This window comes from Meles meles, chromosome 13, assembly GCF_922984935.1.
Source record: "Meles meles chromosome 13, mMelMel3.1 paternal haplotype, whole genome shotgun sequence".
Classification (NCBI taxonomy): Eukaryota; Metazoa; Chordata; class Mammalia; order Carnivora; family Mustelidae; genus Meles; species Meles meles.
Genome location: NC_060078.1, coordinates 56,099,785 through 56,114,688, shown reverse-complemented (window position 1 = coordinate 56,114,688; position 14,904 = coordinate 56,099,785). Strand labels below are relative to the sequence as shown.

At 48.9% G+C, this 14,904-nt stretch overlaps 1 protein-coding gene across 1 annotated transcript in view; it reads left to right on the top strand.

Moving 5' to 3' along the window:
* The window catches only part of TLL2 (tolloid like 2), a 116,240-nt gene that overhangs the window by 68,432 nt on the left and 32,904 nt on the right, over window positions 1-14,904 (top strand). Inside the window, exons 6-9 of the mRNA XM_046027312.1 lie at window positions 704-882; window positions 1,879-1,984; window positions 9,948-10,072; window positions 12,280-12,395. Coding sequence (XP_045883268.1) covers window positions 704-882; window positions 1,879-1,984; window positions 9,948-10,072; window positions 12,280-12,395 — 526 coding nt within the window. The remainder of the gene's footprint in view (window positions 1-703; window positions 883-1,878; window positions 1,985-9,947; window positions 10,073-12,279; window positions 12,396-14,904) is intronic.

Sequence of the window (14,904 nt, the reverse complement as noted above, 5' to 3'; positions counted from 1 at the left end):
TCTCAAGCAGACTCCTTGATGAGTGTGGGACCTGACGCGGGGCTTGACCTTATGACGCTGAGATCACAACCTGAGCTGAAACCAGAGTCACTTTACTTAACCAGCTGAACCACCCAAGTGCCCCAACCGTGTATTTTTTTTAATGTTTGATAGAGGTTTTCTGGGTGGTAAAGGCAGTAGGACTGTGGGGCATTTTAATTTCTTATATCTTTCTATATTAGGAATAATATATAATAACATATTAGGAATAAATGTTATTTGAAAAAAATAATTGTGCCCAGAAGAGGAATCATTTCTAAGGCTCCTCTGATGAGGATACCAAGACTCATCCTTCATAGAAACTCAGTTTACTCCATTCATTTTCTCTTTTTCTTGTCATCAGAGATGATCCAGCAGAGATTTGGGGGTGCAGGGGTTGGAAATGGTGTGTTCTTTATTTTGGGAATCTGGGCTTTATCTTTCTTTGGGTTCTCAAGTGGATCCATGACCACCAAAAAGGTGAACCATTTTTGGAGGGAATCTCTGTATTGGGAGGGAACTTGGACAATGAGAGTGCTTTCAGCTCTGAAAGTCTCTTTCTTTTACATACATATGTGTGTGCACATATGCACACACACACACACACTTACACACACGCTGGAGAGGGCATTAGACTCTTCCTATTCTCTGACTTGCTAACCTGCGTATTTCTGCAACTGTCCAGCTGTTGTTCCTATGTTGGGCGCCGAGGAGGAGGCCCACAAGCCATATCCATTGGGAAAAACTGTGACAAGTTTGGCATTGTGGCGCACGAGTTGGGCCATGTGGTTGGGTTCTGGCATGAACACACCCGGCCAGACAGAGACCAGCATGTCACCATCATCAGAGAAAACATCCAACCAGGTAAGGAGCCAGTATGGAGACTGGAAGCTACTGGCCAGGAAGCTGGCATCCACCAGGGCAGGCAGGTGCGAAGGGGAGGGGTTTCAGGGAGCCGACCAATGCTCATTTGTTCTGTGAGGAGGCAGCGACCCTATTGTGCAGGCCTTTGTCACCAGCACTGCCGGTGTCCTCTGTGGTCCTTCCTGGGAGGAGGTCTCGCCCCAGCTTGTAGGTTACAGCAAAAACAAAATGACTTTTCACGTTGTAAAGGACCATGAAATCCAGCTCCATTTCCTAACAGGAACAGAATGGACCAGAACACTGTTGGCAGCAACAAAGCCGAGAAGCCAAAAGAGGAGTTCTCCTGGTTGCTTTTCTAAGACCCCCTTTTGCTGACTTCAGCAGCCCATCTTTTTGAAACAAATACAATTAGGACATGAGTACATGTAAATGCAGTATTTCTGCCTGCAGAATTTCTGCCTGCCCCAAGGCAGATAGAGTATCTAGATTTAAAAAAAAATCCACCAAAAAACCAGAAAACAAAAAACAGAAATTCTCATATGAAATAATTTTATATGGAAGTCCACAATGAACTTGAAAGTAGCACTGAATAATCTGGTTGCCTTAACATGCTTTCGAGAATCGGAATAGTGAATTCTTTGGGATTGAACTTAGCTCTCTGATTTTTCTTCTGTTCTTTCAGTAGCAAGATCAGAGATCTGTTTTTTAAGTTTCTGAGCAATCAGATCAATAATGAACCTGTCTACAAACTTAGAGTAAGGGTTTCCAGCGGCACCTGGGGAGGGGCTGTTGGGGAGTGGGGTTGGGAGAGCACAGGGCTGTTGGAAGTTTCAAATTTCTAGTCTGTTAAAGATAAGGAGGGCAACCACAACCTTGCTGTCTGATTGGGCCAACAGAAGCTCTCAGAAGTGGCTATGGGCCCTCCTCCTCCCCCTCTGCCTCCTTTCAGGGACCTGCCTTGGTTTTCAAAGGCCTTAACAGAGTGTTGTGTCACAGGTCAGGAGTATAATTTCTTAAAAATGGAAGCTGGGGAAGTGAGCTCTCTGGGAGAGACCTACGACTTTGACAGCATCATGCACTACGCCCGGAACACCTTCTCAAGGTCGGAATCTGTGCTTCTGCCTCATCTGTGTTTTACTGTGCCTGCCGCGGGCTTGGGTCGGATGCCTGGAGGTGTGCGGAGAGTGGGTCTCTGCATGTTCCTCGCACAGTTGGCCTGTCTGTCCTTGAAATACAGTGGCCTCCGGGCTGCCGTGAAATACAATCTAATCAGGTTCTCGCTAATAAGATTGAATCCTGTCGCGAAACTAGCGTTCCATCATGCCCTAATGGCACAAGCAGCAAACTGGAAAGGGGAAATTATCGAGAGGTTGGCCAGGATAATAACTTAGGGGCTCTGGGTAAAATACCCAGGGGGCGGGGGAGTCTTCCAAAGCATGTCCTTGGTGTAAGCCTGGTGACGCTTACCACTTCTCTCCAAGAGGTGTGCTTTATTGGAAGCTAGACCAGAGGAGGGCTGGGAGGGTCGTAAATCATGGATTCATTTTTGAGGGGAAGAAAATGAGGCTCCAGCTAGCTCGAGGGCACACAGGTAGCTGGGGTCGGAGTGAGAACAAAGATCCAGGTTTCCTGCCTGCTGGTCACACTCGATGGTAGCCCGTGTACCCAAGGATGGCCAGACCGGTGATTTACAGCTGGCATCGGTGAGATCTGTTTTAATGAGTTATTGCCGTGCTGGACTAGGTGTTAAGTATTTCCAGTATTGCCCTTGCTTCTAGACCATATGAGTGTTTTGTATAGAGAAGTTTTCTCTCTCTAGTCCCAGTGTTGTGAGTCTTTTTGAAACCTTCGAGTTAGAGGAGACACAGGGTAAATATTTTCTCTCTTGGCATATTTTTTTTTTTTTTTTGGTCAGTTTCCTCTTAAAACTAGCTTGTTTGCTTTTTATTTATCTATTTGATCATGGAGGGGAAAAAAAAAGATTTGAAATGGTTCCAAGTATATACATAGGACACGAAACAAATAAATGAGGGAACTTGAGGTGGGGTAGGGGAGAGTAAGGGTCGAGAGCTACACTGAAGCTTGGAATCAGCTGGCTATTGGGAATATATGCCATGAAGTCACGTACACTTTGATGGGATTGGCAGCTAATCTCGCCATGCACTTCTTAGCAGTTATAGCAAAGACGGAAATAATCCATTTCACGATTCCCTGTGTCCATAAAGATCAAAGGAAGCCATTCTTTCAGGTGACACAGCGCTCTTGGGAGTGAACAGGGAACTGGGCACCCAGGGCTCCTTGGCTCTTGGGTAGGGCTGCTGGAAGCCTGTTGTTGATGAGGTCACAGGACTGGGGGAGAGATCTTCCAAACCTCCCATCCCAAGCTCTCCATTGCGGGGGGAGCGGGGTGCCATCCCTCTGAGCACACAGCTGATTTAGCTGTGATCTCCACCCTGCATGCATCCAGGCGGGATCTCTCTGGAACTCTGGTAGGTGGAGTTGTGTCCAAGTCAGCATCTTTGAACACCTGGCATGCGACTGACTGACCCTGTTCTCATTACTCTTCTCCTGGCTCTATTTATCAGAGGATACAGGGGGCACCATGTAATGAAGAGACCCCTGAAATGAGAATCAAAAACCGGGTTCCAATCCTAGTGCTCTCACACACGGTGCTATTGAGGGATGTGTAGACAGTAATTGGGGATAGCTTTGCACTGGGTCAGATCGCCACCTCCCTGGGCATCAGTTTCCTCATAAGAGGGTGGGACTAGATGTTCTCTGAGCCTCTCCAGACATTTCCTGTTGTGCTTTCTGAATCTGGTGCAGACAGGGGAGGCACCGACAGATGGGGTTGCCTTCGTTGGCATGTGAACATTCGAGGCTTCCTCTTGCATGTTGGGAAGCAGAGACTTTGAAGGACCTATCTTGGGGACCTCTGGGGTGGGGGGGTCTCAGGAAACAAGGGGATGGGCAGGATGATAGCCTACCCAGTAGGGGTCAGAGCAGGATGCTTGAGTGTGGAGGCTGGGCTGACTCGCGGGTTTGGGAAATGGTGTAGGAAATACGGGGTCACACCACATCAGCCCTGCCTTTGCAGGCTGCTAAATAGAGACAAAGTGTTGATTCTGTAGAGAACCACTGTCAGGTTGGCCCAAGTGAGCAGGTTGTACCTTGGGTCTTGTCTCCATAGCTGTCCTAACTCTCCATATTGCTTTATCATTTGTCTGTTAATAATTATTATGCATTCATCTAAACTCCTCTCTCTCCCTAGACTGAGATCTTTGAGGGGATCCTCTTCTAATTCCCAGCACCATGTGGAGCCTAGTACAGGGTAGATGTTCAATAAATATTTCTTTTTTTAAAAGATTTATTTATTTATTTATTTACTTACTTACTTACTTACTTACTTATTTGAGAGAGAAAGAGCGCAAGCAGGCAGAGTGGCAGGCAGCAGCAGAGGGAGAAACAGGCTCCCCACTGAGCAAGAAGTCCAATGTGGGACACGATCTCAGGACGCTGGGATCATGTCCTGAGCCGAAGGCAGCCGTTTAACTGACTGAGCCACCCTGGAGTCCCTCAATAAATATTTCTTAAATGAATAAATCAATGAATCAATCAAAGGAGCCTGGGAGATCCGAAATGCTGGGGAGTAGGTGAAGGAAGAAATTTCCATTATCTTCAGGCATTTCTGTCCACATACCAGAGGCGTGGTGGTCACGTCATAAGGAGAATCTACATAGCATCTCCTGTGCTGGGTGGTTGGGGATAAATTACTTCCAACGGGCTCTAGAAACTGCACTGCCTCCTTGGCACCTACCGTGTGCCATTTACTAGGAGAAGCTCTGAAACCAGAGGCCAGGGCCAGAATGCCGCTAGTGTCTTCTGGCACCAGCATTTCTTTCTTTCCTTTTTTTTTTTTTTTTTTTTTTTTTTTTGGTTTGGTTTGGTTTGGTTTGGTTTGGTTTTTTAAGTAGGCTCCACGCCCAGTATGGAGCCCAGCATGGGGCTTGAACTCACAACCCCAGAATCAAGACCTGAGCTGAGATCGGGAGTCAGACACATAACTGACTGAGCCACCCAGGTGCCCCATGGTTTTATTTAAGCAATCTCTCCACCCAGCGTGGGGCTCAAACTCACAACCCTGAGATCAAGAGTTGTGTGCTCCACCAACTGAACCAGCCAGGCATCCCCTTTTCTTGTTTTTCTTTTAAGAAAATAAAAAAAAAATCTTTAGCTTTTTCCCTGTGATCTGTAGTTCATAACGCCATCCCTTTTGCCCCTCAAGGAGATAACCCTTATTAACACTGTTGTCAACATGGCACAGCTTATCGGCATAGAGCAGTGGAAGCCCATGGACCAAATCCCTGAAATAATAGCTCCCCCCAAGCATACCCAGAACCCCTCAGAGGGAGACATGGGCGAGGGAGCAGCCCATGGGCATGATGGCCAGCAACATAGGAGTCCAGCAGCTCCCCTGAAGGCCTTGAAGGGAGGCGGCCATCTCCTTCTGCCACCATGATGTCATGAGTGCAATGGAACAATCTACCCGCAAACCAATGGCTCACAGCAACCACTTATTTTTGTGACATGGTGGGTCATTCTGGCTCATTCTCTGGTTTTGCCTGGGATCATTTTCACGGCAATAGTCGTGTGGCCGTGCCATGGGGCTGGGAAGTTCAGGATGGCTGGTGCCATGTGTGGTTGTTGTGCTGCCTATCCAGTGGGGGGCCCCTCAGTTCTCCTCCCTGGGGCTTCTCATCCTCGACAGGCTAGACTGGACTCCTCACTGCATTGGGACTCAGAGTTCCCGTAGGACAAGCTGGGAGGCTGAAGGACTCTTAAGACCCAGGTTCTGGAACCTGCAGGACATCACTTCTGTCTCATTCCATTGGCCAAGCAAGGTGCCAGGCCCAGAATATGGACAATAGGAGGCGCCATTCATTATTTTAACATTCTACCACAGCTACATGCTTACCCCTGCCCAAGAGTTTGGAATGATTTTTGGCCAATCTGTTTTGTGGCAAGCGGATCCCTTCACTGTCCTTTCTGCCAGTTTTCTGCATGGATTTTCAGGAAACTCCTTTGTTCAGTGGGACATGTATCAATGGCCTCCTTTCCTGCCCCACTTTTTGTCAAGTTTCACAGTCCCTAACTCCCTAATTCCATGTCGTTACTCCCTGGAGCCAGCCTGCACATCATCTGAGTTTGTTAAAGAGCAGAGAATGGCCTGTCGAGCATTTACTGGTAGGAAAACCCATCTTCATGTGTCTTTACGATTGATCTGTCTCCTTCCAGCTTCAGTTTCTAGTTTCCTTTTTTTTTTTAAGGTTTTATTTATTTTCTGACAGAGATCACAAGTAGGCAGAGAAGCCGGCAGAGAGAGGGGGAAGCAGGCTCCCCGCCCAGTAGGGAGCCCGATGTGGGGCTCGATCCCAGGACCCTGAGATCACGGCCCGAGCCAAAGGCAGAGGCTTTAACCCACTGAGCCACCCAGGCACCCCCAGTTTCTAGATTCTTGCCAGCCTTCCCTCCTCCCCTATGGTCGGACCTGGGCTCTGGGGAGTGGTATCTCTGCAGGTTTCATTGGGCAGGGGTCCAGGAGCTGAGGAGACACTTTTGTGGTCCAGGGACCTCTTTGTTTGGAGAGCTCAGAGCCAACAGCTTTGTTCCCTAAAGCATCTGCCAAACCCTTTCTTAGTTTAGCGGAATGTCAATGCTAAGAGTTGTCCTACCTAAAAGGGATGTCACTGCAGTGGTTCACGCAAGGGACTCCTCTTGTGGTAAATATCTTCCAGAGCTGACTGCCTTGCTGGCAGCTCAGGGAAAAGCTGGGGAGGGAGTCCCAGCCCCCTAGTGCTGTTAGAGCGCGGGCTGATGTTTTTCCTGCTGTTTCAGGGTCTGCAGTCGCTCTCATGGGAAACACTGGCTGGAAGGAGGAGGATGCGGGAGATGGGCTCCAGGCCTGCCTGTGTTCCAGGGCTGACTGTCCATTATTAGCTCTGGACTCTGGGAGAGATGCTTAAGCTCTGCAGGCTTTTTCTCACCTGTGAAGAGGAAGCCCTAATAAGAATGGCACCCACACATCACGTTCCTGACAGAGTCACCTATGCGTGTGGGCTTTAGCGGGGTTGGCTGGCCCGGGTTGCTGAGAGATGGTGATGAGCTTTACATTTTGTGCAGCGAAATTTCTTCCCTTGGGGGAATAAAGAAAATAATTACAAATGGGCACATTTTATGTTAGGGCAGAAGTGCCTCTTTTTAGATTTAGTAGGTGACTGAAGTTAGAATTTTATGGGGAGTCATTATTTGAGGTTTAAAACTTGGCAAAGTTGGGGCACCTGGGTGGCTCAGTGGATTAAGCCTCTGCTTTCAGCTGAGGTCATGATCTCAGGGTCCTGGGATCGAGCCCCGCATTCTGCTCAGCAGGGAGCCTGCTTCCCCCCTCTCTCTGCCTGCCTCTCTGCCTACTTGCGATCTTTCTCAGTCAAATAAATAAATAAAATCTTTTTAAAAAAATAAAACTTGGCAAGGTCAGTGAGGGAAACCAAGGATTCCACTGAAGTTTCTCCAGAAGGCTCTAGACCCAGAGATGAGACAGTGGAAATTAGAGAAAGACCGCGTGGTTAAAGTTTGGAGATAGGGATGCTTCAAAGGAAATCGGCAGATGACCCAGGCTCCTGCCTGCTTCCGTTGGAACGAAAGTGAGCTTGAAATCTGACTTAGAAAAAGCATATGCAAAAGCAGAAAAATGATCAAACATGTAACCAGCAAGAAATAAGTCAAAGGTAGTACAGAATTTCAGCTAATACATAGGTAACGTGGATTTTCACATTTTCTTTGGGCGTACATTGCTTTGCAAGATTTTTTGAAGACACTGCCTTACCTTGGTTACATAATTTAATTCAAAAAGCATTTCTTGACCTGTTATGCTCCAGTCCCTGAGAACATAGAGATGAAGGTTTTGGTGTCTCTGCTTGAGGAACTTACTATTGAGCAGAGAAGACAAATACCTTCATCCTTCAAAAAAGACAATAGAGTATGAGAAGAAGAGACTAGACAAATAAGGCCCAGAGGTAGCCCAGAGAAAGGAACTAGTAACTCAAGATGGTTTGGATAAAAAAGGCTCAAGAAGACTTTTAAGAGGGAAAGCCATCTGCTGGGGTTTTGGCAAATGAACAGGAGTTTGCTGGTGGACAAGAAGATAGGCAGTGGGCAGCCTCGACAGAGGACAGCATGTGTAAGGGCACGCTTGGGGCCAGCAGCAGTTTGGTGTTGCTTCAGACACCAAGTGAGATGGAGGGGTCAGAAGTGGCTGGAGAGGAAGGCAGAGGCCAGTGGGCCAAGGGCCTGGGGATCCAGTGGTGACTGGAGATCAGTGGAGGCTTCTAAGCAGAGAGGACACAAGCCTGCACTCAAATTTCCGGACAATCCCATTGTCATGTTAAAGGGGCCCCACAGGGGTGGCTGAGTCTACAGGAGGGAGGTCAGTTGAGAAGCTGCTGGGAAGAATTCAGGAAGGGGATTCGGTCTGAGCTGAGGCAGTGGTCTGGAATGAGGAGGAGGGCATGGATTCGAGGCATGATGGAAGGTGCCATGGCACCTTTGGATTGAGTCTCGGGAGACAGGGTTCATGGGCTGAGTGTGGATGTCAGACCCAGAGGATAGTGTGGTCACTGGGAAGGGTAACTGGGCATCTGGGGCTTAGCAGGTGATTCTGGGGCTCAGAATCAGAGAATTCTCTGTATACCTTTCCATGGTGGGGGGAAACCCAGAGAAGCCAGTGAAGCAGGAGAGGAGGAAGAAGGCAGAACCTCCAGGGAGAGCCCAGAGAGGGAAACGGAAGTAGATGGAGGTCCCCTTGCTGCTCAGAGACATCGGTGCCCTGGGAGCCAGAGGAAGAGAGTCTGAGGAAGGGAGGAGCAGCTGATGTCAGTGCTGTCCGGGAGGGTGTGTGGGGGGTGACAGGTGTCCATCGGGGTCATCAGTCAGTTGGTGGCTGTGGACCTTTGTAAGGCAGTCTGGTTGCAGTTGCACCGCGGAGTGAATGGGAGGTGGGCAGTCAGACAGAATGGAGATAGTTATTTCCGGAAACCTGGTTAATAAGGGAGGGAAAACACAGGTAACTGAAGGAGCCCGCTCGGAAGGAGGCCCTCCCTTCCAGAGAGGCCCTGCGTCGGAGGTCTGGAGGCAGACAAGGAGGCTCAGGCAGGGGTCCACCAGGCCCATGTCATGGAGGTCCGAGACTGTGCTCAGCCCGGCAGCCTGCCGTCTGCTCCTCTCTTATGGTCAATTTTGATTTCCTTCATGTGGGAATAGAATAAGATGTTAGAACTGGAAGGGACTGCCAGGACTGTCTGGGCCAGTCTTTTACCGTCAGAGAAGTAAACAGGCTCAGGGAGGGGATGGGTCTTGTCCGAGCTCACCCAGGTGGCAGAGCCAGGCCGTACATGGAAATATCTAGACCAGGGCCCTCACAACTACCCTTTGCTCGCTGCAATCATCCCCATTGCCAGAAAGCCCCCCCAAACCCCGATTCCCATGATTCACAAACCTGTCAACCAGCACTAACTTACCAGCCCTTGAGAGCCTCGCACTGTGCTGGTTCCCAGGCTCTCTGTGGAGCCTCTCCAAGACTTATCCATGCTCAGTGGTTCCTGCTGCACAACTCCAGGGGGCTCCACACACACCAAGGTCTCTCTGAATGGTGCTCCCCGAAGTTGTATGATGTGGCGGCCTGGGGGCCTGGACCCATCAGGGGCTTTGTGGCAATGCTCAGTGCCCATCCGTAAGGAAGCCCCCAGGCCAGTGGGCTAGGGCAGATCGGCAAATGTGGCAAAGTCATTCTCCCATGGGAATTGAGTAGGCAGCGCATGAAATAGAAAGCCCACATGCCAGGTTGAGTAAAGCAAATCTTTTCAGTCATACATGTCTGTGGAGAGGCAGCCCAGGGGCCAGGGACATCAAGGCAGTTGTGGGCAGGGAAATAAAGACTGTACATCCCAGCGCGGCCAGCCAGCCAGCCTTGACCTGTCTTTCTCCTTTCTCTCTCTCTTTTCTTCCCACAGAGGAGTTTTCTTAGACACCATCCTCCCCCGCCGAGACGACAATGGCATCAGGCCAACCATTGGCCAGCGCGTGCGGCTCAGTCAGGGAGACATAGCTCAAGCCAGGAAGCTGTACAAATGCCCAGGTAACTGAGTCCTTGGGAGTCCCAGGGCCATGCGGGCACCCTCGGAGCGTGACTTGACCACCCTTTGCAAGCTCACCTCTTTACTGGGAAAGCAGCTTGGGGCACCTGACGAGGCTGCTGTGATTTCCGGCGTGCTGCTCTCAGGAAGGTTTCAGACAACGTAGGAGGCCCAAATTGGGGAAGTGATTGCCAGGAGTGTCACGAAGAATAGGTCTGGGAGCTCACAGCTTTGTCTGTGGGAACCGCTGGAATTCTCTGGCCTAGCCCTGGTAGTCCGAAGAGGAAGAAGACCTAGAGGAATAGCAGCAGTGACCATGGGCCTGATGCAGTGTGTACCCCGTAACTCTGAATGCCCCTCCCTTCCCAAGGGAGTGAGAGATGTGGGTTTGTTGGAATAAAAACCAAGGGTTTTGCAGGAAGACCGTGAATGAAGGAGAGTGTTTTCAGGAAGCAGGGAGTCAGCCTCCCAGATCCTCAGTGCTGTAAATGGGGTTGTTTCTATGGTCTCGGGGCTTCCCTAGCCATCCAAGGTGCTGGTCATTGGCTGGGAATCAGCCATCAGAGCCTGGACAGTACCCTAGGGTCTGAGGAGTCTGCTTCCCTGCCCAGCCACAAGCCCCTCCCCTTGAAAGTGTCCTCTTTGCCTTCCATCCCCTTGGCTTCAGCATCAACCGCCCCCCCGCCCACCTCCCCAACCTGCTGTCCTGGGAGTGAGCTCACTTTGACCCCTTTAAGCTGTTGAACTTTAGTGCAAAGCATCTGTTACAGCAGCCCGGGTTTATCACTGATGGGAGAGAACACAATTCAGTAGTTTGGGGAGGAAGAAGGAAATTCATGACCCACAGGTCCAGTAACATTTTCCAGACCCCAGATCAGACACACAGCTGGATCATGGGACAGCATATTTGAAATAGGGGCCATCCTAGAAAATGTAGGCTATCACATCACCCTACTAAGCGGGATCACAGAGCATGCAAAGGACTCTGTGGGGTTTGGTCCATCACAAAACTCTAGGAAATATGTCCATCCAGCTATTAGTCATGTGGGGGCGTGTTCGGGCTGCAGTGCAGGACGCACATATCATATAACCTTGCTGAATTGAAAGAGAAACATTATAGTATTCTCTGGGAAATGCCATAGTATTTATTTAGTTATAATGTATATGCCTCTTACTTCCCCAAAGGATTGGAGGCAGCTGGTAAATACCGTGGAGCCATAGAGTTATGTATCTGTTCTTGCAGAATGTTGATGATTATTCTAAAATAATTTCCATGGAACCCTTGGGGCTGTTGACTGCTGGGCATAATCCTCATGATGCCTGGCAGTTGTTCAGTAACATGATATTGAAGCCCCAACATCCAGGATTTCCTGAGGCTGATGACGGGCCGCTCTCCAGCTATTCCTTCCTGCAGCTTCAAAACTGCAGCTTCCAGTAATTTCAATTAGTAGCTAAGAGCAGGGTTGTTGCCCAGTGGAGGTTGAATTGCGTGTAGACAGATATGGGTAAGGATGCTTGTTTCCCACACTCTGGGGGTGACCCGTGGGAAATATTTTTCACATACGTAAGGACTAGTTTCTAGACTTGTGACCAGGCAACCCTCCAATATTCAAGGGCAGAATAGCTTCCCGTACCTCTGATCATCTTTGAGTTTTCTTGACTATTTATTTGGTAGCTCATTCAGAGATAAGCAGCAGAAAAAAGGAGGCAAGATTCAACCCAATGAGTTTCTCATGAAATGGGTTTCCGAGTGTTTTCTTTGTTTTGTTGCTTCACCTACTTCTACTTTTCTGTGCTCGCTGCCTCAGATGTTAGTCATAATGATAACGGCCGCTGTGTGTGGAGTGCTCACTGTGTGCCAAGCACTGAGTGGATCCATGTCATTAACTCTTCAGGAAGCTCCTGCCCATTTTACAGACAAGAAAACTAAGGCCCAGCAAGGCTGGGAAACTTGTACCCCACTCAAATCCATGCTCAATCCTGAGAGCCTCAGAAACCTCAGCAACCCCTAGGTATCGCTCTTTGGTGCCCAGACCCCATTTTCACTTCTATCAGCCAGAAGAAAATCGTCGATCTGCCTGACACACTTCTCACAAGGGCATCCCAGGGGCTTTGGCTGGTCATGGGGTGTTGATGGGGCCTGGCGCGGGTTGCTTCTGGGATGGGCAGCATGTCTGCCTGAATCACAGTTGTTGTTTTACTTGTGCAGCATGTGGGGAGACCCTGCAGGACACAACAGGAAACTTTTCGGCACCTGGTTTCCCAAATGGCTACCCTTCTTACTCCCACTGTGTCTGGAGGATATCGGTCACGCCAGGGGAAAAGGTACGTGTGAAACCACCTCAGGAAGTGACACAGCTTTCTTTGAGTCGGTGAGGTGTGGGGGGTTGTACTATTATTGACAGTAGTGAAAACAGCTGCGATGCTATGAGCACCACTGTGCGCCAGCTTGCTTAATATTATTTCTAGACTTCTGACTCGTATCATACAAATAGAGGCTAGAAGCAAAATGTCCATGTGAATTACAAATCAAGCTCACGGTTTGGAAAACAAAGTAGACTCTAGCCTTCCTCCTTAATAAGGACACCATCAGAATGCCTTGGAAGGTGAGGATCCAATTGAGAATTCCTTGACACGTCAGAGTGTTGCTCTGGGAGGTAGCAATGTAGGGAGAGCTGGCCCCCAACCCACAGCTGGCTCCTCCTTCTCTTCTTAGCACCCCCATTTCATCTCAGGAGCCCCCATGCAACACCCCAGCCCACTCTCCCAAGCACTCTGCACTCCCTCCTTGCAAACAGTTATTCCTCCAGCAGGAGCAGATTGGTTAGATATGCTGTCTACCTTTGGGAGGGTGGATTCCAGGGCCGAGATCTCTGCATGCTCTAGAAGTAGGCTCAGGACCATTTGGACAGGAACTCCAGGGTCCTGGGCACCTGCAGTGAGATCTAGGAGCTATGTAAGCTGTGGGTGAGCGGTCTAGGAGCTATGTAAGCTGTGGGTGAGCACGATCCTTTGGGTCTGAAGGTTCTGTGATTCCCTCCAGATTCCCTCTAGAGCTGAGCCAGGGCAGCAGCGTCTTTTGTCGTGGTCCAAGGGTGGTAAGTTCTCAATCCTATGGCAGGAGGCATCTCTTCACATCCATCATATGGATAAGGAATTTGAGGCTCAGACACTTAAAAAATTGCCCAAATTCACAGTAAAATATAGAACTGGAACCTGGGGCTTCTTCACTCCTAAAACGTATGTGTGTGTGTGTGTGTGTGTGTGTATGAGTTTTCACACCTCCCTTCAAATCCAAGAGTTCTTCAGACTAGACACTGCCATCTTTGAGATGCCCTCTCTGTCCCTTGGGTCAGGCTCCCTACAGTCATACCTGCCGTAGCTTGTCTCACAATATCATGATTGCTGGTTTATCTGGTTGTCTACCTTCTAGACCCTAACCTTACTGAGGACAGAGACTGTTCAGCCTGAGGTCTCCGGCACCCAACACAGCCCATGGCACATAGTCACACAAAAAGTCTTTGTTGAATGGGCATGTGAATGGATGAGAGGCCAAATGACAAACCTGCAGCTGGGGGTTTCGTGGGGTGATGGATTTCCGGAGGCCTGAAGCCAACCTTCGGGTAGTCCTAATTCATAACTGTCAACAATGTCCACTTAAGTGTTTTCTGCGGCCTCGGTGCTCTTCTCAGCATATTATGCAGTTTATCTCTTTTAATCCTCAGAACTTCATGTGATAGGTGCTATTAGCACATTAATGTTTCTGATAAGGAAATGGACTTGCCTGAGGCTACTCAGTTTGTTGCAAAGTTGGGCTCTGAGTGCAGGTGAGAACCTGGATGCTTACCCATCATCCTGTATTATTTCACAAAAGGGTCAGGCGAAAAGGCATTTGAACATGCATTCATATGCACATGCTCACATAACGTGTGCTCACACACAACGCCCATGCGTGACTTTTATTCTGGCTCTAAGTATTTATGACACTGTGGTTGTCATCCTGAGCCTGAGAGACTCCAGGCTCGTCTCCTTCGGGTTCGTGGGCTGTCTCTGTGCCTGCTGGAGGCAGTAATGAGAGGGAGGCAGGAAGAAGGAGGAGGAAGAGGAAGTGATCCAGCAGTCCCCAAATTGTTGAATTGTCCTACCTAGCAGAGGCTATGGGATATGCAGAAAATTCCTCCAGCCTTAATTATTATTGCTAACTGGGGTGGGGGGGGAGGGCGGGCAGGGAGAATATACATCATTGAGATTCCTGTACCAATGATTTCCATTTTGGCTTCACCTAGCCTTCCCTGAGCTGCTAGTAATTAGCAAACTTGATTGATTCAAGTATCACCTCTTGCTTGTCACCTCTTCTCCTATGGTCTTTATGGTTCCCTAATGTATTTAAAATAATCAGCCTGAATGATTATCCCATTCATTTAGGTCATGAATGTGTTACTAAGGAAGTTGTAATAACATTGCCTTTCTGAAAATTTGAAAAGCCAAAGAATTATATTGCAACCAGCTAATCAGTATGACTGAGCTCTTCTGCCTGAACGTGAACACTGTGGGAGCGACAAAAGAAAAATAATTTATTATCCCTGTCTTCAAGAGACTTAGAGTTTAGGTAGGGTCCCCCCTTACCTTTAGGGAGTCTGATTTCATTGAAGGAGGAACATTTCCTTGGCCCAGTATTAGTTTTTACATTTTTGAGTTGGTACTAATCCACAAGCAGGGTTGAGAACCACCGGCCTAGTTTGAAAGAATATCGACCCCCACCTCTTTCACACACACACACACACACACTGTACAACACAGGAACACAGGAGGGGAGCTGGCCTATTATTTTCTC